The sequence below is a fragment of the Schizosaccharomyces pombe genome, assembly GCF_000002945.2.
Source record: "Schizosaccharomyces pombe strain 972h- genome assembly, chromosome: II".
Lineage (NCBI taxonomy): Eukaryota > Fungi > Ascomycota > Schizosaccharomycetes > Schizosaccharomycetales > Schizosaccharomycetaceae > Schizosaccharomyces > Schizosaccharomyces pombe.
In genome coordinates, this window is record NC_003423.3 from 3734111 (window position 1) to 3759516 (window position 25406).

General features: G+C 35.5%; 14 protein-coding genes and 14 long non-coding RNA genes across 28 annotated transcripts; 16 read left to right on the forward strand and 12 right to left on the reverse strand.

Moving 5' to 3' along the window:
- Positions 1-293: 293 nt before the first annotated feature.
- Positions 294-2871, forward strand: SPOM_SPBC13G1.05 (folding protein). The gene is made up of 4 exons (NM_001022475.3): positions 294-1792; positions 1839-2122; positions 2178-2615; positions 2678-2871. Exons 1-4 carry the CDS (start codon positions 682-684, stop codon positions 2792-2794), a joined length of 1950 nt encoding a protein of 649 aa, NP_596554.1. The 5' UTR covers positions 294-681; the 3' UTR covers positions 2795-2871.
- Positions 1079-2552, reverse strand: SPOM_SPNCRNA.1634. The gene has a single exon (NR_150529.1). It is a non-coding gene; the product is annotated as a non-coding RNA, possible alternative UTR (long non-coding RNA).
- isd11 (Fe-sulfur cluster assembly protein Isd11) lies at positions 2487-3390 on the reverse strand. Its single transcript, NM_001022476.3, has 2 exons — positions 3112-3390; positions 2487-3032 (listed from the first exon to the last, which is right to left on the reverse strand). The coding sequence occupies exons 1-2, from the start codon at positions 3355-3357 to the stop codon at positions 2970-2972; spliced, it is 309 nt and encodes a 102-aa protein (NP_596555.1). The 5' UTR covers positions 3358-3390; the 3' UTR covers positions 2487-2969.
- Positions 3391-3438: 48 nt separating this feature from the next.
- swf1 (palmitoyltransferase Swf1) lies at positions 3439-4827 on the forward strand. The gene has a single exon (NM_001022477.3). It carries the CDS (start codon positions 3547-3549, stop codon positions 4615-4617), a length of 1071 nt encoding a protein of 356 aa, NP_596556.1. The 5' UTR covers positions 3439-3546; the 3' UTR covers positions 4618-4827.
- On the reverse strand, positions 4805-7283 carry ash2 (Set1C complex and Lid2 complex subunit Ash2-trithorax family). Its single transcript, NM_001022478.3, has one exon. The coding sequence runs from the start codon at positions 6821-6823 to the stop codon at positions 4865-4867; it is 1959 nt and encodes a 652-aa protein (NP_596557.1). The 5' UTR covers positions 6824-7283; the 3' UTR covers positions 4805-4864.
- Positions 4860-7673, forward strand: SPOM_SPNCRNA.6258. The gene has a single exon (NR_195608.1). It is a non-coding gene; the product is annotated as a non-coding RNA (long non-coding RNA).
- On the reverse strand, positions 7278-7666 carry SPOM_SPBC13G1.15C (uncharacterized protein; the record flags this gene model as incomplete). The annotated part of the gene is made up of 1 exon (NM_001022479.3): positions 7278-7666. One exon carries the CDS (start codon positions 7664-7666, stop codon positions 7331-7333), a length of 336 nt encoding a protein of 111 aa, NP_596558.1. The 3' UTR covers positions 7278-7330.
- Positions 7674-8259: 586 nt separating the features above from the next.
- On the forward strand, positions 8260-9982 carry enp1 (bystin family U3 and U14 snoRNA associated protein). The gene is made up of 2 exons (NM_001022480.3): positions 8260-9242; positions 9286-9982. The coding sequence occupies exons 1-2, from the start codon at positions 8316-8318 to the stop codon at positions 9706-9708; spliced, it is 1350 nt and encodes a 449-aa protein (NP_596559.1). The 5' UTR covers positions 8260-8315; the 3' UTR covers positions 9709-9982.
- Positions 8309-8719, reverse strand: SPOM_SPNCRNA.6259. The gene has a single exon (NR_195609.1). It is a non-coding gene; the product is annotated as a non-coding RNA (long non-coding RNA).
- rqt2 (ATP-dependent RNA helicase) lies at positions 9863-15899 on the reverse strand. The gene has a single exon (NM_001022481.3). The coding sequence runs from the start codon at positions 15763-15765 to the stop codon at positions 9958-9960; it is 5808 nt and encodes a 1935-aa protein (NP_596560.1). The 5' UTR covers positions 15766-15899; the 3' UTR covers positions 9863-9957.
- On the forward strand, positions 10014-10614 carry SPOM_SPNCRNA.6260. The gene has a single exon (NR_195610.1). It is a non-coding gene; the product is annotated as a non-coding RNA (long non-coding RNA).
- Positions 11053-12055, forward strand: SPOM_SPNCRNA.6261. Its single transcript, NR_195611.1, has one exon. It is a non-coding gene; the product is annotated as a non-coding RNA (long non-coding RNA).
- Positions 12158-12508, forward strand: SPOM_SPNCRNA.6262. The gene has a single exon (NR_195612.1). It is a non-coding gene; the product is annotated as a non-coding RNA (long non-coding RNA).
- On the forward strand, positions 12648-12968 carry SPOM_SPNCRNA.6263. The gene has a single exon (NR_195613.1). It is a non-coding gene; the product is annotated as a non-coding RNA (long non-coding RNA).
- SPOM_SPNCRNA.6264 lies at positions 13084-13392 on the forward strand. The gene has a single exon (NR_195614.1). It is a non-coding gene; the product is annotated as a non-coding RNA (long non-coding RNA).
- Positions 13512-15803, forward strand: SPOM_SPNCRNA.6265. Its single transcript, NR_195615.1, has one exon. It is a non-coding gene; the product is annotated as a non-coding RNA (long non-coding RNA).
- A 114-nt stretch (positions 15900-16013) lies between the features above and the next one.
- Positions 16014-17215, forward strand: ykt6 (SNARE protein Ykt6). The gene is made up of 2 exons (NM_001022482.3): positions 16014-16162; positions 16211-17215. The coding sequence occupies exons 1-2, from the start codon at positions 16059-16061 to the stop codon at positions 16698-16700; spliced, it is 594 nt and encodes a 197-aa protein (NP_596561.1). The 5' UTR covers positions 16014-16058; the 3' UTR covers positions 16701-17215.
- Positions 16021-16386, reverse strand: SPOM_SPNCRNA.6266. Its single transcript, NR_195616.1, has one exon. It is a non-coding gene; the product is annotated as a non-coding RNA (long non-coding RNA).
- Positions 17018-17584, reverse strand: smp2. The gene has a single exon (NM_001355825.2). It carries the CDS (start codon positions 17548-17550, stop codon positions 17362-17364), a length of 189 nt encoding a protein of 62 aa, NP_001343173.1. The 5' UTR covers positions 17551-17584; the 3' UTR covers positions 17018-17361.
- Positions 17585-17623: 39 nt separating this feature from the next.
- Positions 17624-17970, forward strand: SPOM_SPNCRNA.6267. Its single transcript, NR_195617.1, has one exon. It is a non-coding gene; the product is annotated as a non-coding RNA (long non-coding RNA).
- A 233-nt stretch (positions 17971-18203) lies between these two features.
- Positions 18204-19570, forward strand: did2 (ESCRT III complex subunit Did2). Its single transcript, NM_001022483.3, has 7 exons — positions 18204-18266; positions 18307-18326; positions 18367-18444; positions 18647-18793; positions 18836-18904; positions 18960-19031; positions 19084-19570. Exons 1-7 carry the CDS (start codon positions 18251-18253, stop codon positions 19282-19284), a joined length of 603 nt encoding a protein of 200 aa, NP_596562.2. The 5' UTR covers positions 18204-18250; the 3' UTR covers positions 19285-19570.
- On the reverse strand, positions 18265-19502 carry SPOM_SPNCRNA.1635. Its single transcript, NR_150530.1, has one exon. It is a non-coding gene; the product is annotated as a non-coding RNA (long non-coding RNA).
- Positions 19571-19704: 134 nt separating the features above from the next.
- SPOM_SPNCRNA.6268 lies at positions 19705-20185 on the reverse strand. Its single transcript, NR_195618.1, has one exon. It is a non-coding gene; the product is annotated as a non-coding RNA (long non-coding RNA).
- On the forward strand, positions 19790-21607 carry tfb2 (transcription factor TFIIH complex subunit Tfb2). The gene is made up of 2 exons (NM_001022484.3): positions 19790-20282; positions 20328-21607. Exons 1-2 carry the CDS (start codon positions 19960-19962, stop codon positions 21346-21348), a joined length of 1344 nt encoding a protein of 447 aa, NP_596563.1. The 5' UTR covers positions 19790-19959; the 3' UTR covers positions 21349-21607.
- On the reverse strand, positions 21486-22464 carry SPOM_SPNCRNA.1636. The gene has a single exon (NR_150531.1). It is a non-coding gene; the product is annotated as a non-coding RNA (long non-coding RNA).
- Positions 21739-22539, forward strand: the13 (acyl-CoA thioesterase). Its single transcript, NM_001022485.3, has one exon. It carries the CDS (start codon positions 21823-21825, stop codon positions 22306-22308), a length of 486 nt encoding a protein of 161 aa, NP_596564.1. The 5' UTR covers positions 21739-21822; the 3' UTR covers positions 22309-22539.
- On the forward strand, positions 22499-25266 carry ggg1 (glutathione-specific gamma-glutamylcyclotransferase Ggg1). Its single transcript, NM_001022486.3, has one exon. The coding sequence runs from the start codon at positions 22547-22549 to the stop codon at positions 23156-23158; it is 612 nt and encodes a 203-aa protein (NP_596565.1). The 5' UTR covers positions 22499-22546; the 3' UTR covers positions 23159-25266.
- Positions 23304-25306, reverse strand: srb4 (mediator complex subunit Med17). Its single transcript, NM_001022487.3, has 3 exons — positions 25086-25306; positions 24782-25030; positions 23304-24720 (listed from the first exon to the last, which is right to left on the reverse strand). The coding sequence occupies exons 1-3, from the start codon at positions 25172-25174 to the stop codon at positions 23421-23423; spliced, it is 1638 nt and encodes a 545-aa protein (NP_596566.1). The 5' UTR covers positions 25175-25306; the 3' UTR covers positions 23304-23420.
- Between the last annotated feature and the right edge of the window lie 100 nt (positions 25307-25406).

Consider the following 25406-nt stretch of genomic DNA (forward strand, 5'->3'; position numbering starts at 1 on the left):
AGAAACAGGCAAACATTCGAAGTTGTTAAAGAATAGAACACTTTTATACGTAACTACAAATTGAGTTATAATCACTGCCAAAATTCCCTATAAAACAATTCGTATAAACACAGTGTCGTGAATGAAAAAAATAAGAAGATTTTACTTTTAATAAAGTGATGGGATCAGTTTAAGACTTGAATGAGATGAAATGTTTTTTATAGTAATTTATTCATTTACGTAGGTCCAATAGAAAATATACCGATGTCAATCGATTTTGTTTTTAAACTCGCAGTCTGAAAATATCTTAAAGTAACCTATGTCAACAATTCAACATCAACATTATTTAGAGAATAAATAATTTTTATTCGCAATAATTCAACTGATTTGTGTCTTTTTTGGTATCTTTGCCTGTACTTACTTTAACCAACATTGTGGTAAGATTATATAACTTTGGTATCTGGCAGTCAAGGTTGAATGTAAATTGAAGAGACTCGGAAACAGTATCAAGACTTGAAAATAAAATTATGTGTTTTTGGTTCTAAACAAACGAACGATTATTACACAATTCATGAAATATCGTTCTTATTTCGATTAAAACTTCACTACACTGGAATCAACACATTTTCTTAGCTGAAACATCTCCACAAATCCAAATCCCCATAATCTCCTTTTAACCTTACCTAAAAAAGCTAAAAAACCATGGGTAGCAATACCTCACCTGGACAAGCTGACCCACTTGAATCCGAAAATGAATCATCGTTAACCTCTCGTTTTCTTCCAAATAAACGTGACGGAGGAAAAGACAATGAATCCGTTATACCAGAGAAAGAAGAACCTGATCTAAACGAGCCTGTTCTTGCTGTTCCTCTTCCGAAATCCCGATATGCACTGACAAAACGAAGTTCTTCAAGTGAATATCCTAGAAGATCAGCTTCTACTAGTGCTAAGAAAAACGTTATTCCTATTACTAGGTCCTATTCTACGACATTCTTTAGTAAAACGAATGATCAGCCCACAGTAACTGGCAACCAAGACAAACCCATTTCCAGATTACGGGCGAGTAAACTTCAAATTCAAAACTTTTGGAATTACATATGCTTTGAGCTTTTGGCTAATGATACTGTGCCCGCAAATCCTATTAAAGAAAAGCATGTTGAAAACTTTCTGGCTACACCATATGCAATTGAAAAGACATTTTTATTTGGATGGTTTGTTAGTGTCGACAGCTTCCTTTATATTTTTACATTATTTCCCATTCGGGTCTTAATATCTTTTTTTACCCTAAGCCGTTGCATTTTTCAGGGTTTATTTTCAACTTTTTTCCATCGTAATAGCTCACCAAACCGATCATTACCTAGGAGCCGAAAAATTGATCTCTTAAAACTTCTTTTAATATTCTCTACTAGTATTCTCATTCGAAAAATTGACGTTAGTCGGCTTTACCATATTATACGTGCTCAGGCTAGTATACGATTTTATGTTTTGTATAATGTCTTAGAAATTGCGGACAGATTGTGTTGCGCTTTGGGTCAGGATGTTCTTGACTGTTTGTTCTCTAATCATATTCTTTCTTTCAATTTTTGGAATCCAGCTGGCTGGATGACATTTTTCTATTATTTTGCAATTTCTCTAGCGTACATGGTTTTACATACATTGGTTCTTCTGTATCAAATCATCACCCTAAATGTTACAGTGAATTCATATTCAAATGCTGTCCTTGCACTTTTAATGTCAAATCAGTTAGTTGAAATTAAAGGGGCAGTTTTCAAAAAATTTGAAAAAGAAAACCTCTTTCAACTTACTTGCTCTGGTAAGTAATTTTGTAATTAGCTTAAATCATCTAACTTTAATTTTAGACGTAGTCGAACGTTTTCAGATTACCATTATGGTTATCATAATATTTTTGAGAAATCTTGCAGAACTGTACACGACTTCTTCGTTAGATCAACCCCTCTTAACTTTTAAAAGGCTTAAGACCTTGTTGGCACCATTTTTTTGGGTTATAGGTTCTGAACTGTTCGTCGATTGGCTCAAGCATGCGTTTATAATAAAGTTCAATTATATAAAACCTTCGATATATTCGCGTTTTACTGATGTTCTGTGTCATGATTATGTTGCTTCGGGTGCTCAACTAACCCAGGTAAGTTATAATACACTAATTATCATTTTTGACAATAACACTAACATTGGTAAAGACGGTGACGGGGTGTTCTCAACAGGTGGCTAGAAGAATGGGTCTTCCAGTTTTACCATTAGTTTGCGTTTTTATTCGAACTTCCATGCAAACTTGGAGCATGTTTCGTTCAACCCATTCAATGAAACAAGAAATTGCTAAATCTATCGGCACTATTTTTCCTACTAAGGATAATTATGTCTATTATCTTCCGAATAAAGAAGCCAATACTTATAATGCAGGAAAAGAAGCTTCTTGGGAGACATTACTACTTTCAGTTGTAAGAGGTAAATCAGGAATTGCCTTTCTATTTTTCATGGCTATTATGCTTAAATTGTTGTTGGGAAAAGCTATATTAGCAATTACACAATCTCGATATGAATCAATGCAACAAAGAGAAGAAAAAATAAATTCATGGGAAAGAGAACGAAAAGCCAATAATTTTTTCCGTGGTCATATAGTAAGTTTCAACACAAGCCATACATAAACTTCATTAAAATCAGGTAACTAACTGTATCACAGGAAATCGATAAGAAAACAAAGGATTTTTTAAACAATTCGAAAGACGATTTACCAGTTCCAAAAAGCCCTCTACTGACATTGGAGCGATACGCAATGCATTCTAAAAGAATTTGGTGAGCTTTCGGTGTAAAAGAATTTTGGAAACTCGAAACTCGAGGTTAAAGACCAAATCGTTCAACTAATACAATAATGACCAAATGCAAGCGCAAATTATAATATCTAAAAACATATGCTTTTTCTGCAACCAACAAAATGATGCAATCAAATGCAAATTTTTACCACTTCTAATCCTTTAACTCTGGGAAGCATTCTCAAACGATTTCTTTACTTCACCCTCTGCTGTGTCATCAATTCCCTGCAAGAAAATTAGCATAAAGTTATAAAATAAAATTTTTGTAAGCTTTGTAATTGAACAAACTCGTAATTCAACTAACCTCAACAACAAGATTCCTTTTATTGTACATCCCGTTAATTATCGATTGCCTTTGTATAATTTCCAATAACTTTTCAGAATCCTTTATTCCTTGTTCAAACTTCGCAGGATCACTTTCAACTTTTAACTCTTTAAATTTATCCCTAGTCCGCCGAATAGTATACTCTCTATAGGTGTATGGAAAAAGCTTTGATGTTTTCAATATATTGCGATAAAGTCTAACTACATGCTGCTTTGAAACTGACATTTTAAGTAAATGGAGATGGGATTGTATAGCGTTGGTGTTTTGCAAGATGAAATTGATTATGACATTGTATTGGTGTTCGTTACACCAAAACGCCAATAATATGAATTTTATCAAACTTGTAATAATGTATGAATAGAACATAATTTTGCAGTCAATATAAGTTTTTTTTATTGATGAAAGTTTTACAAAATGGATTTCTTTTATAAATATCTAGCTTTGGTGGCTATTGCGAGCTTAATGGTTTTTATACTTCTGTTCGGTCAAATTCCCAAACTAAAATACACGGTAATTGGAAAACTGAATCGCTTCTTTATGGTTACCATTCCATATCATCTTCACGTACTTGATTCTCGGTATGCCGATGGTAGATGCTCTGCGGCTATGCGTTCTTTGTCAAACTATGTCCTTTATAAAAACAACCCTCTAGTTGTTTTTCTGTACTTAGCATTGATTACAATAGGTATTGCCTCTTTCTTCATATATGGATCCTCCTTAACGCAAAAATTTTCAATCATAGATTGGATATCTGTATTGACTTCTGTATTGCTCCCTTACATTTCTCTCTACATTGCTGCAAAATCCAATCCAGGAAAGATAGACTTAAAAAATTGGAATGAAGCGTCTCGAAGGTTTCCCTACGATTACAAAATTTTTTTTCCTAACAAGTGCAGTACATGCAAATTTGAAAAGCCTGCTCGTTCAAAGCACTGCCGGCTTTGTAATATATGCGTTGAAAAGTTCGACCATCATTGCATATGGATAAACAATTGCGTCGGGCTTAACAATGCTCGATATTTCTTTCTATTCTTGCTGTGTACAATACAATTGCTTTTTCATTCCATACTCCGCCTTGGTTATCATTTCAATGCACTTAGGGATATGAGACAATACCCTTCTTTCTTACGTTCCTGGTGGTTTGCAATAAAAAGTGAAGGGGAACTGGGTTCCGTATTTTTAATTTCGTTAATATGTTCGGTTCTGGTTTTATGTTTATTAGGATATGAATTTTTCCTAGTATACGCTGGGTATACGACTAATGAATCAGAGAAATGGTCGGACCTTGCTCATCTTGTCAAAAATCGTAAAGTATACATGTATTATGAAAACGGCTCACAGCTTCTTGCCCTTGACAAAGACGCCTCTAACGATGCTATTTTAGTGACATCAATGTCTCAAATTGACAACATATATGACAATGGTTTTTACAATAACTTTTTTTCTCTTGTTTTTCCATATCGCCACCTTTATTCAACAACTTGATTATATTTTGAAAACTGCTTTAGCCGTCAATGCAAGTTCCAATTCATCAAGGTTAAAGTATAAAACTAAAAGCAATAATCCTATCTTTCAGATTTTAGAAAATAATTTAATTTATCAAACATCATTTAAAACCGTTTATTCTTTTAAATTGACAAAATTGAATAGACGTTTCTGTTTATATTACAAACGTACTACAAAAATATATGTATGAATAATTCTTTTAGAAAAAGAATAAAATAAAACATTTCTATTCGGTTATATCCTTAATTTCCGGAATTATTGTTATGCCTGCATTTGGTTCCTGAGGAACATCAATAGTCACAGAAGACGTATTTGGGTCTTCTGCATAATCTATTTCGTCAAGGATGTCGCAAAGGACGTCTTCCGCAATTTGCTCATTATATCTTTCTGAAACAGGCCTGACATTTGAACCTAAGACAAGCGGACGGTGAGAAAATTGAGGACCAAATTGGAAGCGAGCTATTCCACCTCCATACATACTAATAGAAGGATAATAACCAAGAGAACCGTCATCAAATGAATAATGATTTGAATTGATTGAATTAGGGGGATTAAAATCAAGCAAATTTTCAAAGGCTGTACCCATATATGAGCCATTTTTGTAAACTTTTATAAATGATCCAGGAATGTAAGGTAAGTCTATATAACGATTGTGTTTAGATGGAATCATTAGCTCATCCATCATTTTGCTTGGTACATAATCTGGTTGCTCAAAATATAGTTGTCCTTTATATCTGATAGGGATTCTATCATGACACGAGGGAAGAGTAGTATGTTGGGCAAAGGACGGTTTAGGAAGAGATATATGTAATCCAATTATGTCTCCTGTACCAAAAGAATCCATAAAGTTTCGTGGACGTGACATATGAACTTTTTGACCACCCAAGTCTCTAAGTCCATACGAATAAGCATCATAGCCAACAGGAGCATCCAAAGGGGCTTCACGTCTAGAAACTCCAATTCTGACATGTGCTCCATCATCACCTCCTCCTTTCTCTATTTTTATCTCAAAATACCATTCACCGGAGGTCATAAAAACATTGGACCTTGCCATCCGAAATCCCTTTTCCACAGTTGCACACAGAGCAGAGTGATCAATAAAGACAGGTGTAGAAATATCATGCCAATTAATCCGAGACGTAAACGGTGGAAGTTCAATCTCTCTGTACATGACATTTGGTAAATCTTTGGCTGCTTCACAAGGACTATAGCGGAATCCTCTTCGATTAAAGGGAATTTCAGAGAGAGAGAAAAAATTAGGGGATGAGGAATTTGGATAAAATATTGGTAATTTAGGAACAGTTTCAAAATCAGAATCTCTCCAAGGAGGCGGTTTGTAGCGTATGGGTACGGTGGGAACTTCATTTTTTTTTATAGACGCATTCGACCAAGGAGTATTAGATCTCTTCATCTCCCTTTTGGAATCCTTGTAATCTTCCTTAAGCTTACTAGATGAAGGAGGAGGAGTTTCAGTTTCAACTAAACGTTTTTTTGGTACAGTTGCTCCCACTCGTTGAAATGGAAATATATAACCTGAACGAAAGTCAAAAAGGTTCGGGTTGTTTAAAGCATATTCAGAGTTTTGATTTCTCATCGTTTCATCTTTAGCTCGGTATGTGTCTCTGTTAGCCACAAGGCAACTACCCAAAGTAGCTTGCCAAGTTTGTACTTTTTCACGATCGGGACACAATAGCTGCCAGTGTTCTTCGATGAATGGAATTAAATCTTCTTTTTTCTTAAAAAAATATGTATTTGCTTGAAAATTTCTCATTTTCTCGGCATTAAAACTATCGACAGGAACGTCTGGGTTGGTCTCAACATACCGTTTAACAACAAGATTGGCCATTGCAGTAGCAGTGATAGCCTTCCATGCGGATACACCTCGTTCAAATCGTTCAAATCCGTCTTCAGTGCAATGCTTACAGACAAATTGATAATTTGTACTAAATCCCATCATCGACGTACAAGGAGGACTTAAACACGAGAGATGAAACATATTTAAACAAACGCTACACTGAAGATCAGGGAATCTTAAATTTCTATCTTTTCCACAATAGCAATAGGTGTTCTGTTCGTTCAAGGTATGAGGTTCATTCCAATTTAGAGAAGATGCTTTACTAGGAGAGGAACCGGTTTTATTCCCCTTTAAGGAAACTCCATAATCATTGGATCCATGAGCCAGCATCTTCGAAAAGTGTCTTGTCTCAAGACTGTGCTTATAAAAAACGCGTCCAAAAGCTTCTTCACAAGCTTAGCAATATGAACAAATTCTAAAAAAAAACTTTAAATAACTGCAAAGCTTTATGTAGTACAGTTTAAAAAAAATAAAAAGGACAAAATCACATCTGCTATATACAGACAAAATTCACGAGAAGGGGTATGTAAATTAATTCTTGGGTTGAAATTTGTTTATCTAATAATCCTCGAATAATTAAGGTTCCACTTAAGAAGAATTAATTAACTCTAAAGGATTTCACAAGTACATAGGTTCATTTGCGAATATTCATCGAACACGACTCAGTCACTAGTATTCACCTACAAACGTGTAGTTCAGATTAGATACAAACCTCCTCAGATCACTTGCTTATGTACAGAAAAAAATACACTCACAGGGAGGTAGGAATTTAATTTACTCAATATGGGTTAATAATGGACTTAGTAATTTCGCATTAATTATGGCGTTGAAATTTCTTTACGTTTCGGTAAGTTTTTTTACGAACTCAATAAACGCGTTGCAAAAAGGTAAACAATAAAGGCGATTTGGAAGAACTGAGACTTTATCAGACCAACTTTGAATTATTGTAAGAATCCTAAAAGTTTTATAATGCAGATAATATTTACTGAAAATGAGGGAGCATAGTGAAGCACAACACTCAACTATTCGTCTGTAAAGTGTGATCACTACAATTAGTAGCCTTCTGATACTAATGTAGACCTTAAAAGTAATTTCGGAAAGTTTATACTTATTAGCTTCTAACAGATTTCGATTTAATACAAACTGAGCACAAAAGATACAGCATGAAGCCATTACTCTCAAGCTGAAGAAATATGTCCTTTATTTTCCAAGATTCAGTCTGCGTAAATCTAAAAAATTGAGTTCTTAATATCAGATTATACGCTTTAATTTAATATATATTTATATATATAATAAAAGCTGTCAACTATGCGATTACTAGGAAAAATAGCGAACAAAAAGTAGCTTGAGTTCCCATGATCTTTGAAAACTTAGAGATTTGCTGATGTGTTAAACATACTGTCAAACTTTGATAATATGGCAATCATTCAATAGCTCACAACTGAAATGCGGAATGTTGGTTAAGATGTAATTTATTTTCATTTATTCAATTAGTATTATCAACTTTAATGAAGACCATTATATCATCCCACAGTCCTATTCTTTAATATTTAAAGAGCTATATTGAACAGTAATAGCTAACATAACATAGTATAGCATAAAAAACTGCATATGGAAGATACTTCCCATGGAGTTCAGTAGTTACAAAAGGTGAAAGGCTAAATAGCGTGCTATTTTGTGAGGCGCTAGGTAAAACGAAATGCACGGTTTTACGTGGGATTTAAAGTACGCTAATTAGGTAAGTTTTATAATTGCAATTTGTACCTACAAAAAACCAAAGTGTTTGGAGCGGCGGAATTAAAAAGAAAATATATTATTGATAATGCCCAAGGCTCCAAAAACTAAACTGCATCATGCTCCTCTTTATAAGGACATTGCAGAATCTTCAGAAAGTGGTGTCTTGAGACAGAAACCTAGCAAACAGAAAAAGTCGAAAGAAAGCAACACCGGAAACGGCTTCTTGGATGCCAAGACTTCTAAAAAAATTTTACAATTAGCAAGGGAACAAAAAGAGGAGTTGGATGAAGAAGAAAATGGAAAACCTTCACAGATCAGTGCTTTTATTAGTAATGGACATCAAAAAGACACTTTAGAAAATCCGGCAATTGAATCAAGCTATGAAGAATCAGAGCATGCTAGAAATGTATCCGATAGTGAAAGCATTACTTCTCAAGAAGAAGAAGAGTATGAGGAGCTTGAGATAGATGATGCTGACCGAGATTTATTCGATCGATTCCTCCCAACCGTGTCAGGCGAGGAAGGAGATCTAACAGAGGAAAAAACCACCTCACTATCCGATTTGATCATGCAAAAAATCAACGAGGCTGAAGCTCGCGCTCGTGGTGAATATATCCCTTCTGCAGAAGAGGAGGAAAATGCCTTACCTCCCTTGCCTCCCAAGGTAATAGAGGTCTATTCAAAGGTTGGGGTTTTACTTAGTAAATACCGCTCAGGAAAAATTCCTAAAGCTTTCAAAATTATCCCTACGTTGTCTAATTGGGAAGACATACTTTATCTCACTCGACCTGACATGTGGACACCTCATGCTTGTTATGAAGCTACTCGTATTTTTATTTCCAACTTAAAACCTGTACAAGCTCAACACTTCCTCACAGTCATTATTTTGGAAAGAGTTCGTGATGACATTCGTGAAAATAAAAAATTAAATTACCATTTATATATGGCTTTGAAAAAGGCATTATACAAACCGTCTTCTTGGTTTAAGGGTTTCTTGTTTCCTCTAGTTCAAGTATGTTCATCGATTTCTTTACTTAATTATTAACCTCTTATAGGAGAATTGCACTTTGCGCGAAGCCGCAATCATCGGTAGTATCCTTCAAAAAGTTTCTGTGCCGGTTCTGCATTCTGCAGCCGCGTTATTACGTTTAACTGAGTTTGACTTGAGTGGTGCTACTTCCGTATTTATTAGGATATTACTCGACAAAAAATATGCTCTACCGTATAAGGTGCTTGATTCTTTGGTTTTTTATTTTATGCGATGGAAATCATTGGAACGTCCACTTGCTGTATTAGAACATCAATCGATGTTGGTCTTTGCTCAACGGTACAAATTTGATATTACACCCGAACAAAAGGATGCACTCTTAGAAGTTGTTCGCCTGAAAGGACATTATTCTATTGGTCCAGAAATTAGACGTGAGCTGCTTAACAGTGCTAGTCGTGGTGAAGAAATTCCTGTGGAAATGGAATATTAATTGAATGGTTTTGGTTTTCTTGGGTTCACTTGGCATTTGTTTCTTTTGTAAAAAAAATTGAATAAAAAGACTTCGGATTAGCCGCTGTTTTTCAATGTTGGGAATATTTTTACTTAAATTGTGGGTTTTATGTTCACCAATTAATAGGATTATTGAGGTCTATAGATTTGTTAATTAATTTTTATTAAACAGACTTAAATATAATAAGGAAATTGGCTTAAAGCCTTCTATTTTTCTACAAAAGCTTCATTAAATCATCAATACAATTTTATGTTCGTAAATTAATGGGTATCCATCACAAACAACCATGACTTTTACATTTCTGTTGCGGCAAGTTGGTGGAATATCCATTGAAATCCGAAGGGATAAACGAATTGAATCATCGTTTCTTCGCCCAGCAAATGAGGCCCGACGTATCGCGAACAGTTCTTGAGTTTCTGAATCTATGATGAGAACGAAAAATCCCTCACTTTGAGGTTTAGGGAACAACGGCGCAAAAATGTAAAAATCGGGGTTGAGCGGCTGATTGAGGCGTCGTAGATAAAGGAGTAGCTTATCTGAAGACGATTGAGAAACTTCAATGTTCATTTTAGGATACGAAATTAAACTATTGACCAGACTTTCTATATCAAAAACGTTAGGGTCATTACATAGCATTTGATATAACTCATCAGTTTTATTTCCTGCAAATTTGTTGAGATAATCTCTTGCTTCCTTTTCACTAGACGCATTAAGTCCAGGTAATGAAGCTCTGTAAATCTCACTCGGATAGCAAGCCTGTTTAAGACACTGCATTAGAGATATGTACTGTAAACAGACATGGGAGTAGCCTAGCTCAGCGGACACATCAATATAAGACTGTATAATACGAATAACCTGATCTAAAACCGTGCTAGTATCAGTAACATAATCATCCACTGGAAGTTTCAATCTTGCCATGTGAGCTTGAGTTAATATAAATGCCTTAACATGAGCATCGACCATAGGAAGGTTTAGGCAAGCAGCCGAATATTTCAGAGATTTATTAATCTCTATGTTTATCAAATCTTCGTTGTGACGAATAGCGAGATCGTCAAACTCAGATGCTTCAGCAAGCAATTGCAACGCAAGATCGAACTCAGCGTTCTCAGTTATTTTTTGAACGAAGTTTCTGATGGTGGTATGAAAAAGATAATAGTAACTAACTATACGACCCAAAGTTGTAGGTGCATAGGTTTCTTCGTTGACACGATATATGCAAGCTGACTTTTCAAGTTCATTAAATGCAGTCACAACAAGTTTCGATAAATAAGTATCTATACTCTTTTGGTCATCTCCATCAGCACCGTAATAAACGGGATTTTGATGAACTCTTCGATAGAAGTAAGTGCACGTTAAAAAATCCATTGCACCCTGTATGCAATCTATAGTGCCCGTAGCAATCTCGGCATTTAAATGGTTATCCAATACTTTATGTAAATAAGACTCTACTGGAAATCCACTATGTAGAAAGTGCTTATAAAACGACTTCTTAATATCCTGTACAAATATACGTGCCACACCAGAATTGTCAAATTGTGGTCGTCCTGCACGCCCTAACATTTGAAGCACATCCGTCAAATCCATGTCTTTATAGCCTCCAATTTTAGCATCGTAATACTCTGTTCCTTTCACAATTACCAAATGTGCCGGCGTATTTACACCCCATGCAAGAGTGCTGGTGGCGATGAGAATCTGAACTTTATTATTTACAAAAAGCTCTTCGGAAATTTTTCTATCATTTTCAGTCAAACCAGCATGGTGAAGTGCTATACCAAATGGTAAAGCCAACTTGAGGCTTTTATCTTCAACTTCTGAAACAATCATTTCTAATTCTTCTTCATCCATGTACAAAAATCTCCTAGGATTGTCTTCTAAACCACAAAAAGCTATCAAATCTTTTGCAGTTAATCTAGTTTGACGGCGCGACGAAACAAAAATTAAAACAGGTTGGGTAGGAGAGTGCGTTTTGATGGCTTGAAAAGCAGGCTTATTCATCGACATCATCCTTGGGCAATAGGCTCTACCAGGGAATCCATCGATATATATTTCTAAAGGAACTGGGCGCACGGAATGCCTAAAATTAAATAGACCATCTCTTATGTTAAGCCAATTTGCAAGATCGTTAGCGTTAGCAACAGCAGTAGATAAACCAAGAACTCTAACTTTCTTATTAGTTTGAGAAGCAACATAATTCATTCGGGAGACAATCATTTCAAGGACAGGACCTCGATCGCTACCTAATAAATGGATTTCGTCAAGGATAATTAATGAGACATCCTGAACATACTTCCTAGATTTCCAACTTCTAGTAATACCATCCCATTTTTCCGGTGTTGTAATTATGATATTTGCATTCGTAACAGCCTTAACATCCGGGTTAGTATCACCAGTTAATTCAATCATACTAATCCCCATTGGTTCAACTAACCTGTGTCCCCAGTCCTTTACTCTTTCCTTGACTAAAGCTTTCATTGGAGCAATATAAACTACTTTCGACTTAGGATAATTGTGAAGAGCTCTCCAAGTAGCTAATTCTGCGGCCATAGTTTTACCAGATCCAGTAGGTGCACCAACGAAAATATTTGTATCGGTGTGATAAATAGTGTGAAAAAATTGAGTTTGGACTGCATTAAAAAACGAGAATCTTTTAGCGCATATACCTTCTAGCACTGGATCGTGCAAAGCCGTAATTGGTAAAGGTTGAAGATCCAATAATTCTGTAATGGGATTGGAATCGTCATGAAAAACAACATTAGAAAGAGAAACCGGGGTAACTGTTTCAGCGCCTAGCCATTTATCTGATACTGCAATAATGTATAGTTGTGAGGGTAATGGATTAGACACAGGTATGGTAAAGGATAGTAAATGAGAAGTGCTAACGTTCCGTTTATTTAGGAGCAACTGTTCATGATGAAGAATCTCAAGACCGTTACTATCTTCAACAAATATCCAAAACATTTGACTGTTTCCATGATATCTCATGTCCCAATTAAAATTGGGAGTGATATTTAATACAAGTCGCAAAACGTTTTTCGTTAAAGGTAGCAAATCAACATTAATGTTTAAAAGAGGTAATTTGGAAATAAATTTTTTAACTGTAGGGCCCATTTTTCGGTTATGAATAAGATCACCAAGTTCTCCTGTAGACATGTCCGACAATTCTTCTAATGATAAAGACCCACACTGATTTTCCACTTTGACTGCAAGGTCATGTGGAAGATCAAACTGAAGTAAGGGGTGTTCAAAAGACCACTGCCTCCTATCAATTGACTTGTTTAAGCTAAGGATAGTAAATGCCGAGGCCCAAGTCCTTGACATTGCAATTTCGAAAAGAGCCCTAGTTATTCGACCCGCGTTTTGTGCAACATAATTTGTATCTGATGTTAGGGTAAAATCTTCTACATGCGCACGAGAAATGTATGACTGCAGAATAACGTTAACTTTTCCTGATGTATTCGAAATACTATCCCTCAACTGACAAGGACTACTGTTTTCCATTAGTGATTCAAGCTCACGATGCTCATTTTCTCTCGATTTGATTTGGGAAAACTCGCTGCATTGGCTCAAAAGAGCTATAATGTCTGCTTCCGACATTTTGCTTTTCAATAAATTATTTAATGTTGAGACAGTTTGATAATTGATATAGTAATTGGACGCGATTCTACCTAAATCTTTAGGAATCAGGTATCCGTTTTTCTTATTGTAAACGATCATTTGATTATCTGCCAGCCTTCCTGCCGCTACAGATACCAATTCTCTTCGCTTGCTGCCTAGTAAAGGATCCTCAACAAGTTCGTCATAAGCAATACCGTATACAAGTGGATTACGTCTCATCCTGATATAAAGATAAGTATAACCTAACCACGATACAGCTTCGTCAATATTAGTTACCGTTCCTAAAGAAACTTCAGCGTTTAAGTTGTCAACCAATCTATCGGTGAAACGAGATTCAATAGGGCTTTGTTGTGTTACAACGGAGATGTAATGAGAAAGTTTATCATGTGTCGTAATTATGTACGCGACTGCCGAACTTTCAAACTGAGGACGACCAGCACGACCGAATATTTGTAAAACGTCCAACACGCCAAGATCTACAAAAGAACCCTTTTGTGGATCATAAAGCTGAGTTCCTTTAATTAATACAGCATAAGCCGGTAAATTAACACCCCATGCTAGGGTAGCAGTACAGCATAAAATTTTAAGAATACCCATAGAAAACAAACGTTCAGTAAGATGTCGGTCCGATCGTAACATGCCAGCGTTGTGAATCCCCATACTGTATTTGAAAAGTTCTTTTAACTCTTTGTTTTTTGACTTTGAAACATCTCTTTGAGCTAGACTATATTTTTCATGTTGTGAGTTGTCCAACAAATCAGCCTCTCCCTCATGGAAAAATTGTTCCCTCAACTTCTTAGCTGAATTAATGGTTTCCTTCCTAGAATGTACAAATATCATTACCTGATGGCCTTCCTGAATCAGTTTCAAAACTTTATCAAAACAAGCTTCATCAATATTTGAGTTTACTATTTTAGGAGAACCTTTAGCACCGATGAAATGCTGTTCAATAGGGCATGGACGAAATGCAGATGAAAAATAAAACAATCCCTTGTACCTATTGACGCCTAAAAAATCAGCTACATCAAGGTAGTTTGGAAGTGTGGCAGAAAGACCAACAATTCTAATCATCTGTTGACTTGTTTCTACCAGCCTTTGTGTCCTAGCGACAAGTGATTCAATAACAGCACCACGTTCATCATGAAGCATATGTACTTCATCAATGATAACCAAACGTACTTTCTCGGCTAACTGAGTGTCGCCGACGCTTTTTCTAGTAACTACGTCCCATTTTTCAGGTGTTGTAACAAGTATCTGAGTTTCTGCTATTTCCGTTTTGGTTAGTTGCATATCACCAGTAAGTTCTCTAGTTTTCAATCCCAACCAAGCGAGACGTTTTCCCATTTTCTCTACAACCTCAGCAGCCAATGCCTTCATAGGAGCAATGTAGACAATCTTAAAATCATCTCTATGAACATCTAGAGGTTCCGATTCATCCATAAGATTCATACTTTCTACATAGTTGGAGATTGTTTGCAACATTGCGAGCAGAGCAACATCAGTTTTTCCTGCACCTGTAGGTGCACAAATTAACATATTCTCGTTTGTCTTGTAGGCGATAGGATAGACAAGCGATTGGATTCTGTTCAAAGTTTGGTAGCTAAGGAATGTTTTTCGACAAAGAATATCCATCGAAGAAATTTCTAACAACTTTTCCCCTTGCATTTGTGGAGCACGCTGAGCATGAGGAACAATAATCTCTTCATATTTCTGGTAATCTTCTCTTTCACTACCAGCCGGTAATGCAAACTTTTTCCCAATGACGCTAATAGTATTACCAAGCCTTTTATCCCCATACACATGAGGATATTTTTCCACTTCAAAAACTTGCTGTCCAGTAAATAAAGGACCTCTGTTATCACGAGACCGACTAAATCTTCTCGGCCTACTTTTTAAACTGTCTAATAATCCCTGACCATGCGTAGCAGAAGAACCAGCTTCAGAGGTATAGCCATCAGAAAGTTGCGCAGCAATTGAAGTATCATTTTGATTCATGTATTCTTCTATTAAATTGGACGAATTAGCGACGATATCTGAAATCAAGTCAATATGATCAAGTCCAACAAGATTCAGTAAATCTTCTTGAATGGCACATTGATCTTCAGTCGCTTTTAGGCTCATAATGACTGCTTCAAATAGTACTGAAGCATCAAGTTCAGTACTTGAAGATTGAGAAATTTCATTGCAGCAATTTTGCAGCCAAGTTAAATCTTTAAGAGCAAATTCATTATTGTCGGAGTCAGTAACGTCCTCGGGATTGATTAAATTATAATTTGTTTTCAAAATTTCGTCAACTTTTAACGATAAAGCACCTAGCTCAGCATTCGAATCACTCAGCGAAAAGCTATATGGAGTATCACAAAAACTAGCAGGACCTAGCTTTTCTAAGTGATTCACTACATAATTTAACTCAACTTCCATGAAAACTGTAAAAGGATAGATCGTTGAAATTAAAACCTCCTTAAACAGAAAAAATTTGAATTTTTATTGCTTTTATAGGATTGTATCCAATATACTACCCAATTTAGCACTGCTAGTAGTGTAGGGGATGGTTTGTAAACAAATGGCCACTACCTATTATTTGTGTAATAGAAAAATACCGTAGTCGAAGGTATTATGTGTGTACATACGATTGCAAGAAGTATGGCGTTTTCAACCAAAGCAGAAACAAACTTAACCCACACCATTAACTTGATTTACAGCATATTTACAGAATGAAGCTGTATTCTGTCTCTATACTCCGCTTTGACCCAAAACCAGTGCAATTATTATGCACTGCCTCAGACTTATCTAGTTTCTCATTTTTTCAACGATCATCGTATGTGCAAGATTTAATTGAAGAGTAGTTTGTTAACAAATATTTCAGCATCGGAGAGTTCATGAATTTTTTTACAAAGACTGTTGCAGAACGTACTAATCCAGGGCAAAGACAAGACGTTGAACAGTCCAATTACGTTTTTCATGTGTACAACCGATCGGATGGGTTGTGCGGTGTGATTGCTAGTGACAAGGAATACCCTTTACGTGTTGCTTATACTCTTCTAAATAAGATTCTAGACGAATTTTTGACAAAAAATCCTCGCACCAAATGGGAATCTGGTGCTGTTACCCTATCCTTTCCAGAATTGGATACCTATCTATCAAAATATCAAGACCCCAAGCAGGCTGATACGATTATGCGAGTGCAACAAGAATTGGATGAAACTAAAGATGTACTTCATAAAACAATCGAGAGTGTCTTAGCTAGAGGAGAGAAGTTGGACGACTTGATCCAACGTAGTGATAACTTATCTACACAGTCTCGAATGTTTTATAAATCTGCTAAAAAGCAAAATTCTTGCTGTATAATAGCTTAATTATTTTATAAATTCATTTGTTTGGTTTTCCTTTCTTCCCAATGCCCAAATTATATCATATTTTTTCAAGTTGGTATTCTTGCATTTTGTTTGCTGCAATTATCGATTGAATATCAAAACCTTGTTAATTTTTCTGCGCCTGTTCCTAGAGTCCATGAAATTGTTCTTCTATCATTATCTTTAATCTGATCTTTTCATGACACGTTGTTTGCATTCCGGATTGCTTTTATGTTATAGAGTAGATTACTTGTTGAAAAAGTCTAGCATGTTTCAATGAGCATACACACTCTTCGTTGATGCTCATAGCATGAATGGTTCACTTTATAAACTTGTAAAGGAGATTTTTTTAAAGATTGTAAAATTATTGAGTTTGTTGGAGCGAGAAAACTATCGGGCTTTTTTCGTTACAGATTTTTCTATAGTTTAGATTTATCTTCTAGTATATATCAAGTTACACAAACTCAATTGTTGTTGGCAAGCAAAATGGTTTGGTAGTAATTTTCATTATTCGTTAATGCTATTATGCATTTCTTTGATAAAATAGTTCAAGAAAGGTAGTGGTTTGGTACCCTTCGTTTATTGAAGTAAAAGTTTGAAGGGTTGAGGAGTATGTGCAAGCACGCCATCAATATGCTGCAGATGCAGCTGCATCTATATTTTATTACCTTCCCGGTATAGGTTGCTTCTTCTTATAATAAAGCGATTTGCATGATCGAAAGCCCTCCTTCGAGCTAGGTATTATGGTGATTAATTCTCCATCCAGTGTATAGTAGTTTCCTTGATAGAGTTTTGCTTTTTCTTGGAATTGCTTTGCATCCTCTACAAAATGATTTTCCTTATTGTGCTGCATGTGAATGTGTGCAAGAAAATTGGTGTAATGGATTAGTAAACAAACACATTACAATCCACTTCATATTGCCTTGCGGCTAACCAAGTGATTCGGTGTATTTAATCACCGAGTTTTTTTTTGTTTATGCGAGGCAATTTTTGATTTTATTAAGCATATAGGTAGAATTTCATATTCAATTATTTATCTCGATACAAAATACATGGTTGAAGAGCGGTGTCCTTTGCATCAACGTTTAATATAAAAAAATAAAAATTGTATTGCTCTTGAGCTTATCCTTGAGAAGTTGAGTAATTAACAAAATTGTCTAGAAGTTGGAAAAATATTAAGCAAACTAAGTTAAACTTCCTCATGTGTTATCAATCCATTTTTATGCTGACAGATCGTCTTCTACAAAAAAACTGGCAACAATAAACTGGGAGGTTATTGAATTTTTAAACATCGAGCCACTAATTATTTATCTTTTGAAAGTCTTATTTTTTATAATCTGCTAATTATATTCTTTTGTTTATGGTGTTTACGCTATCATAAACTAAGATACTGTCAATTTTAGACCCCACTATCTTCCTTAGTGAAGTTGTTTAATTTTGTTAAAATGCATTACGAGTAATGTATTAAGAAGTTCTAAAAATCATCAGCCTTACTAGCAGACGCTCAATCAATAGAATTAGCATTATACAGCTAGCTTACCTTTACAAACAAAATGAGCAATTTAGAGGGTAAGTAAGTAATTTTTTTGATAATTGATTAACCTGAAAGCATCTCTGTTTCAATTAAAGGTATTTTCTTAATTGAAGTTTGTTTTTAACAATGCGTTAGTTTGCTGCAAAGTCGCTGAATAAACAATCACTTAAAGCTGCGAAAGAGGAGCGTGCTGAACGGGAAAAAGTGAAAAAGGTTTGTTTGTTGTAATGATTGCTATTTCCAAGCATGTCACTATCAATGAATTTTTTTACAGCTCATCTATCAATTGCTATTGTAATTCTTGGTGGTTTTGCAGAGTCTTGGTTTTGTCGATTATTCCATCTTCATATGATTTGCTAGATAAAAATTTTTTTTTACTTTTTGGCGTTATTCATTACTAACTGTTATTACCTAGGCTATCACAAAAGGCAACTCAGAAATTGCCCGCATATATGCATCGAATGCAATTCGGAAGCAGCAAGAATCCCTTAATTTGCTCAAACTTTCTTCAAGAATAGATGCGGTTTCAAGTCGTTTACAGACTGCTGTAACTATGCGTGCTGTATGTTAGCAATTTAACGTGGCATACTTATTGACTATTTAGGTGTCGGGAAATATGGCAGGTGTCGTTCGGGGAATGGACAGAGCTATGAAAACAATGAATTTGGAGATGGTGAGTTCCTAATTCTCGTAGAATGAGTTTTTTTTCAAATGTTTCTGACCCACAGATTTCACAAGTCATGGATAAATTTGAAGCGCAATTCGATGATGTTAATGTTCAAACGGGTTATATGAATAAGGTAAGTTTCCTTGATTAATCATATTTCAAGACTAGAACTAACACTATATAAGGCTATGGGATCAGTGACTGCTGTCGATACACCCCAAGAAGATGTAGATTTATTAATGCAAACGGTAGCTGATGAAGCTGGTTTGGAATTTAACCAGAATATGAACAATAATCTTTCGGTTCCTGCTGCCAGTGTTCCTACTCCCGCCGCTCCTGTAGAAGATGACAACTTACAAGAACGTTTACGTGCTTTAAGGTCTTGATGTATAATTCCAGTCCAAATAACAAAATTTTTTTGCTGCATAAATGAAAGAGTTTAATTACGCACAATTTATTCAGCTGATACGGAAGAAGTTAATTAGATGATTAAGGATTTATATGTTTTTCACTGATATTTGAAAAACAAATTATTTTTCTCTCGAGGGTCATTTATCCCGCGGTTTATTTCAACCAAGCATGCATCTCTAATGGTCTAAATAAGTAATAGTACAGTAAATATTTAACGTAACTGTAAATATTCAGAACATTTAAAACAAATCTTTTTTTTTTTAAAACTGACTTTATTTAAAACTTAAGTATGAATGATTGTTTATATGTTTTTATCTAATCACGACAATTCGCAACTTGGGCATAAAAGTTTGAATTGTAATAAATATGTACACAGGTTAATGTAATTATCAGCAAAAAAAAATTGTTATTGTCATTGTCGGAAGCTTTGGCTTGTTATTCTAGCCTATTTAATACCAGTAATTCGACTCGCTCTTGATCACCATCCACCTTCGGTCTCGCGATGATTGCTTATCTGGCATTTATGGAAGATTGATAATCGTAAATAAGTTTATTAGTTGAGTACACTGGATTTTGTTCTATTCAGCTGAATAAAGAGAGATTACAACCGCCAATTTAAACCTTTTGAAGTAGGTTCGCAAATTGTCACCATGCAAGCAGAATTCAAGTCTAGTATCAACGACTTCCTGGAACAGTTACCAAATCATGCAAGGCTTTACCAAAAGCCAGCTGCTTGTCTTGCTGTGTTTCGTTTATTGCCAATTCTAGCTAGACAGTATGTCATGTCTATGCTTTTCAATCCTATGCCAGTAGCACTCTCAGATTTCGATTTATGGATCAAACTTTCGAGTAAAGTTTATCAATCTGAATCCTTCAACAAACTGGTTAGGATGCATATATTTCAATTTGATGGACAATATATCACTCTAAATAGTGAATTTCGCAAACAATTTATAACTGCTCTGACTGGAGGGTAAGTTTTATTGAATTTTGAGTATAAACTAATTAAGCTTTTTAGAGGAAATCACAATTCGTTTGGCGTGCCATGTACCGATGAAGACAAGCACTTGGTGACGGTTGATTTTCTTGACGCATATGCGAAAGAAACTTGGGAAACAATCTTGCACTTCATGGTAGGAACTCCGGAAGCTAAATTTCCTGGAGAAGGTGTCTTAAGTCTATTAAAGCGGGGCGGTTTAATGTCTGGTCCAAAAAACCAGCTACGTATTACCCGTGCCGGTTTTCAGTTTCTGTTACAGGATATAAATGCTCAAATTTGGACGTTACTTTTGGATTATTTAAAACTATCTGAAGACACGCATATGGATCCTGTTCAGGTTTTGCACTTTTTATTTATGCTTGGAAGTTTGGATTTGGGGAGGGCATACTCAGTGGACTTCTTAACAGATACACAACAAATCATGCTTGAAGACCTAAGAGAATATGGATTAGTTTATCAAAGAAAAATTACTTCCAAGCGTTTCTATCCAACCAGACTGGCAACAGGTCTGACAACTGATTATCGCTCATTGCATGGAAAGCAAAGTGAAAATGATGATGATAAAGGTTTTATTATTGTAGAAACAAATTACCGATTATATGCTTACACAAGCTCCCCATTACAGATTGCCATCATCGGATTGTTTGCTAACTTAAGGGCGCGTTTTTCAAATCTTGTTGTCGGTGTGATAACTCGGGATAGTATTCGTCGTGCTTTGATGAATGGAATTGCAGCGGAGCAAATTATTACATACTTGACAACTCATGCTCACCCTCAGATGAGATCGAATGTTCCTCTTTTACCTCCTACATTAGTAGATCAAATTTATTTATGGGAATTGGAAAAAAATAGACTTCGGGCTACTCCTGGAATTTTGTTTCGCGATTTTCTTACTGATTCTGGCTTCGACCAAGCAGTAGAGTACGCAAAAGAACTCGGGGTTTTGGTTTGGGACAGTTCCTTGAAAAGAATGTTTTTCATAACTACGACAGGCGCCCAGCCCATGATCGCATACTTGAAAAGACGAGCTGTCAAATGAATATTTTTTGGATGGTTCAAAAGAGAAGTGGTAATTAGAAAATATTAAATTAATCTCAAATCACTTGTAAGTAATTTACTGGTGTCAATAAACATATATATAACATAAGCTCAACATTAGCCATGTTAACTATACGCGTGTTGGATATTTATACGAAATTCAAGTTTTAATGATGCAACTCTTTAACGTTCAAATTATGAATTTCTTCTTCTCGTCATTAGAAAAAAAAAATATCCGTTATTTGAATAATCCAAACAATATTCATATTCTTGTATTTAATGTTCATTTAATTATATTACCATTTGTAATAATGATTTGGTGATATTACTATAGGCAGGCAAATGGCTTGTAAATCCTTACTAACTACAAGTATCGCTGCTGCGAGTAGCCAAGAACTGCCACAACATAACCAATTCACCTGAGGTACTTACTTTTACAGTGATTGATACCTGTTAAACGAAGTTTTAAGACACAATGGCAATTAATAGCTCTGGTACTAAGGTGCTTTCTTTCGTTCGTTCTGTTTGGCAGGATTTTGTAAATACCAATGGGTTTGATGCTCATGTAGTCAGTGATATACAAATTATAAGTGCAGTTCCAGGATTTGTAGAATGCTCTCTGAAACTGCAGAAGCATCACCTAAATCGTATGGGTAATTTGCATGGCGGTTGTATTGCAGCACTCACTGATTTGGGAGGAAGTTTAGCATTGGCCAGTCGAGGGCTTTTTATTTCTGGCGTGTCAATAGATATGAATCAAACTTTTTTACAAAGTGGTGGTACTTTAGGTTCATCAATTTTACTGCACGCAAAGTGTGATCGATTAGGATCAAACATTGCTTTTACGAGCGTTGATTTTTTGACATCTTCTAATGAGGTCTTTGCTAAAGGTAGGCATACTAAGTTTGTTCGAAATGCTTTAGGAGATCCTAGAAATTGCCTTGACTTAGCCGAAGATTAATTCTGCCTATATTTTATATCTTTCTCTGGCTATTCGCTTTTTCTGCTCTGTTTTACTCGCTAATGTTGATATGTTTTACACGATTTTTTCAGTTTTCATAAATTTAGGAATTAAAATAAGGGATTTTGCTATCCGTCGTTATCTATTGTAAGCTCATGTTATGGTTCGGAACATGCTCGCGTTTTAGTTTACAGTCACCGGTTTCCTTTTAATAACGAAACTTGGGCTGAATTCGCTCATGAAAACACTTAGTCCGGAAGGGAGTTTATGGGTGTTTGGTTATGGCTCTTTAATTTGGCATCCGCCTCCTCACTATGACTATAGTATTCCATGTTTTATAAAAGGTTATGTTCGCAGATTCTGGATGCGTAGTGAGGATCATAGGGGCACTGTTAACTCACCTGGTCTCGTTCTCACCTTGATACCTTATGAAGAATGGAAGCAATTTTCTGACTGGTCTTTCACCCCGTTTGATGAAGGATGCTGGGGTATGGCATTTCGCATTCCTGCAAAATATGCGACGCAAGTGCGAGAATACTTGGATGATAGAGAAGTCAATGGTTATACCGCCCATAGTGTTCCCGTTTATGCCCATACCGGTGATGAAATTCCGGTTTTGGAGAATTGTCTCGTTTACGTGGGTACTTCAAAGAGTCCCCAATTTCAGCCCTCAGACGACCTAACTCAAATGGCTAAAATCATTTCTACACGAAGAGGAAAGAGCGGAGATAACTTTGTTTATCTATTTGAGCTTGCAAAATGTTTACGCCATCTGTCTCCTGAATCAAAAGATATTCATGTTTTTGAATTAGAAGCTGAAGTTAGGAAGCAAATGCAAAAAACTCGATAGCCTTCTTTTTAATTTGATACCCATAGATGATTTTTTATTCGGTTACTAATTCTAGTCTTTCTTGAATCTCCATACTTAAACATATTTACACTCACTTTAATTAAAGAATATGCCTTTACAACTAACGCATTATAATTTATGAAATCTTCTTTATAATGTTCATTAAGCGATAAAAGCGAATTGTGATATTTGACGTTAAAACACGACTTTTACGTGTATGTATTTAATATTTATCAAACATATCCTAATGCACATAAGAATTTCATTCCGTTTTTTTTGACCGTCTTGATAAACTATTTATATGATGCTCAATGTATTGGCATACATTTTTTAAAGAAGAAAATTGATTAGAGGAATATTGATCTTTACATCGCCATACACTTTTGTCTGTTCCATGAAGCGTTGGGGTATGTTGAATAAAAATGGCCGGTTCAAAATTACTAACCATGATTCTCCACGAAATGCTAAGTCTGTTTATCGATAGGGAATTCTCGAGTTCCAGAAAATCTTTTGCTTTTTCCCAAGGATAATTGGGCATGAATTTGAAAGATATGTCTCTTTGTTTTAACCATCTTTGAAATTCCAGAGACTCCTGATTTAAATTATAGTAAAAAATTAAAGGACGAAGAATTAAGGGCGCATTTGCGTCTATAGCCATATATAACTCTGGCTGCTGACTGCGTCTATCAGATTTTCGACAATGTTTTAAAAACAAAATGTGTGCAATCGCATTTAAAGTATCACATAAACATTTTAAAAGTTCTTTTTCTTGCTTTATAGTTACAAAATTAGTAGAGGTATCTTCGTTGGATTTTTTGTCCTCAGTGAATCCACTCTCGGTATTCTTGCTTGAAGTTTCAAGGGTTATTCTCACAACATGGTCATCAGAAATTGGCACTAAGATTTCATCACCAGTAAAGTTAACTCCTTGATTACCACAACTTTGTGCTTCTTGGAGCAATGAATTCCAAATGTCCATCTCAAAGAGGATCTCTTGTAATTTGTAAATATCTTTCAAAAGAACGGAATTACAGTTCTGGGAAGGCCAGCTCCATGTAGAAGAGCCAATCTCATCCCTATCTTTGTTTAAAATACTTATTTTTAAGGCAGCCTGGCTATAGAGTAAGCTAGATTGTACTTCAAAGCTTTTGGATTCTGGTTTCATACGTATGAGGCCCAGTCCCAAGGAAATTCCTCCAAGACAGCTATATTGAACGGAAAGGTGATTGCTACCTTGTGAATTGAATAAAGGCCACGAGGCTTCTTTTACCTTTACCAACTCGGTGTAGTATTCATGCTCTGTTTCAACCACCGAAGTTAAACGCTCCTTTGCCTCAAAAAGAAATTTGCAAGAAGAGGTGAGAGATTTTTCCTTCCAACACTTCGCTAACGTTGCATCTGACTCTTTTGATTCGGGCGGTTGCGAACGACTAAACTGTAAGGAACTAGGGGGCACTGTAGATTTGAGGAAAGGAGAAATTGTTTCTATACTATTTTCCTTGAACTTTGATAATAACAAAGAGGTCATATCAAGGGCAAGAGAGCATTCCGTTTGAGCAATCCTAATATTGATGGTTAATACCAAAATCTTTAAAATGAGCTATTAAATAAGATAAAACATACATTATTTGCTCAATTAATTCTTTCTTGTAAGCCTGCGAATCCATAGATTCCACTTCAGTATCATTCACATTTCGTTTCGAGTCCAATGTCGCAAATTCCAAAACATTTTCAGTTTCAGAAGACTTCGCTGACGATTCATCTTTAATGCTTTCTTTTTGAAGTTCCTTTTGTAGATCTTCTTCCTTCAAATCTCGAAAAGGTCCTCGTTCTTGAATAATTTTTTGGAAAATTTGTTGCAAGTTGTTCTCTCTAGAGTAATTGTTAGTAAACAGAAGACACGTTTTTTTAAATATGCGAGGCTTACAAGAAGTTGTTTTGCCCTCCAATTATTTCAGGATCTAAGCTTAAGGATAATGAAGAAATATCCGCATCTTTGTTTGCTTCTTCAGCCATTTATGATGCCGCCTCTAATCAACCGATAAAACCGTAAAACTTAGTTAATTTAAGTTAGTGTATGAAAAGCGTTAGTAGAATTTGACAAATACACGTATAGTAGCGTGATGAACGCACTAATTAATTTCGACTGAGGTAAGTATACACTACTAGGTAGATGTTGTCAACTCTTCCGACTACTAGATTATCAATTTCTCTTTGCTTAACTGTTAAGTACTGTATATTTCTTATT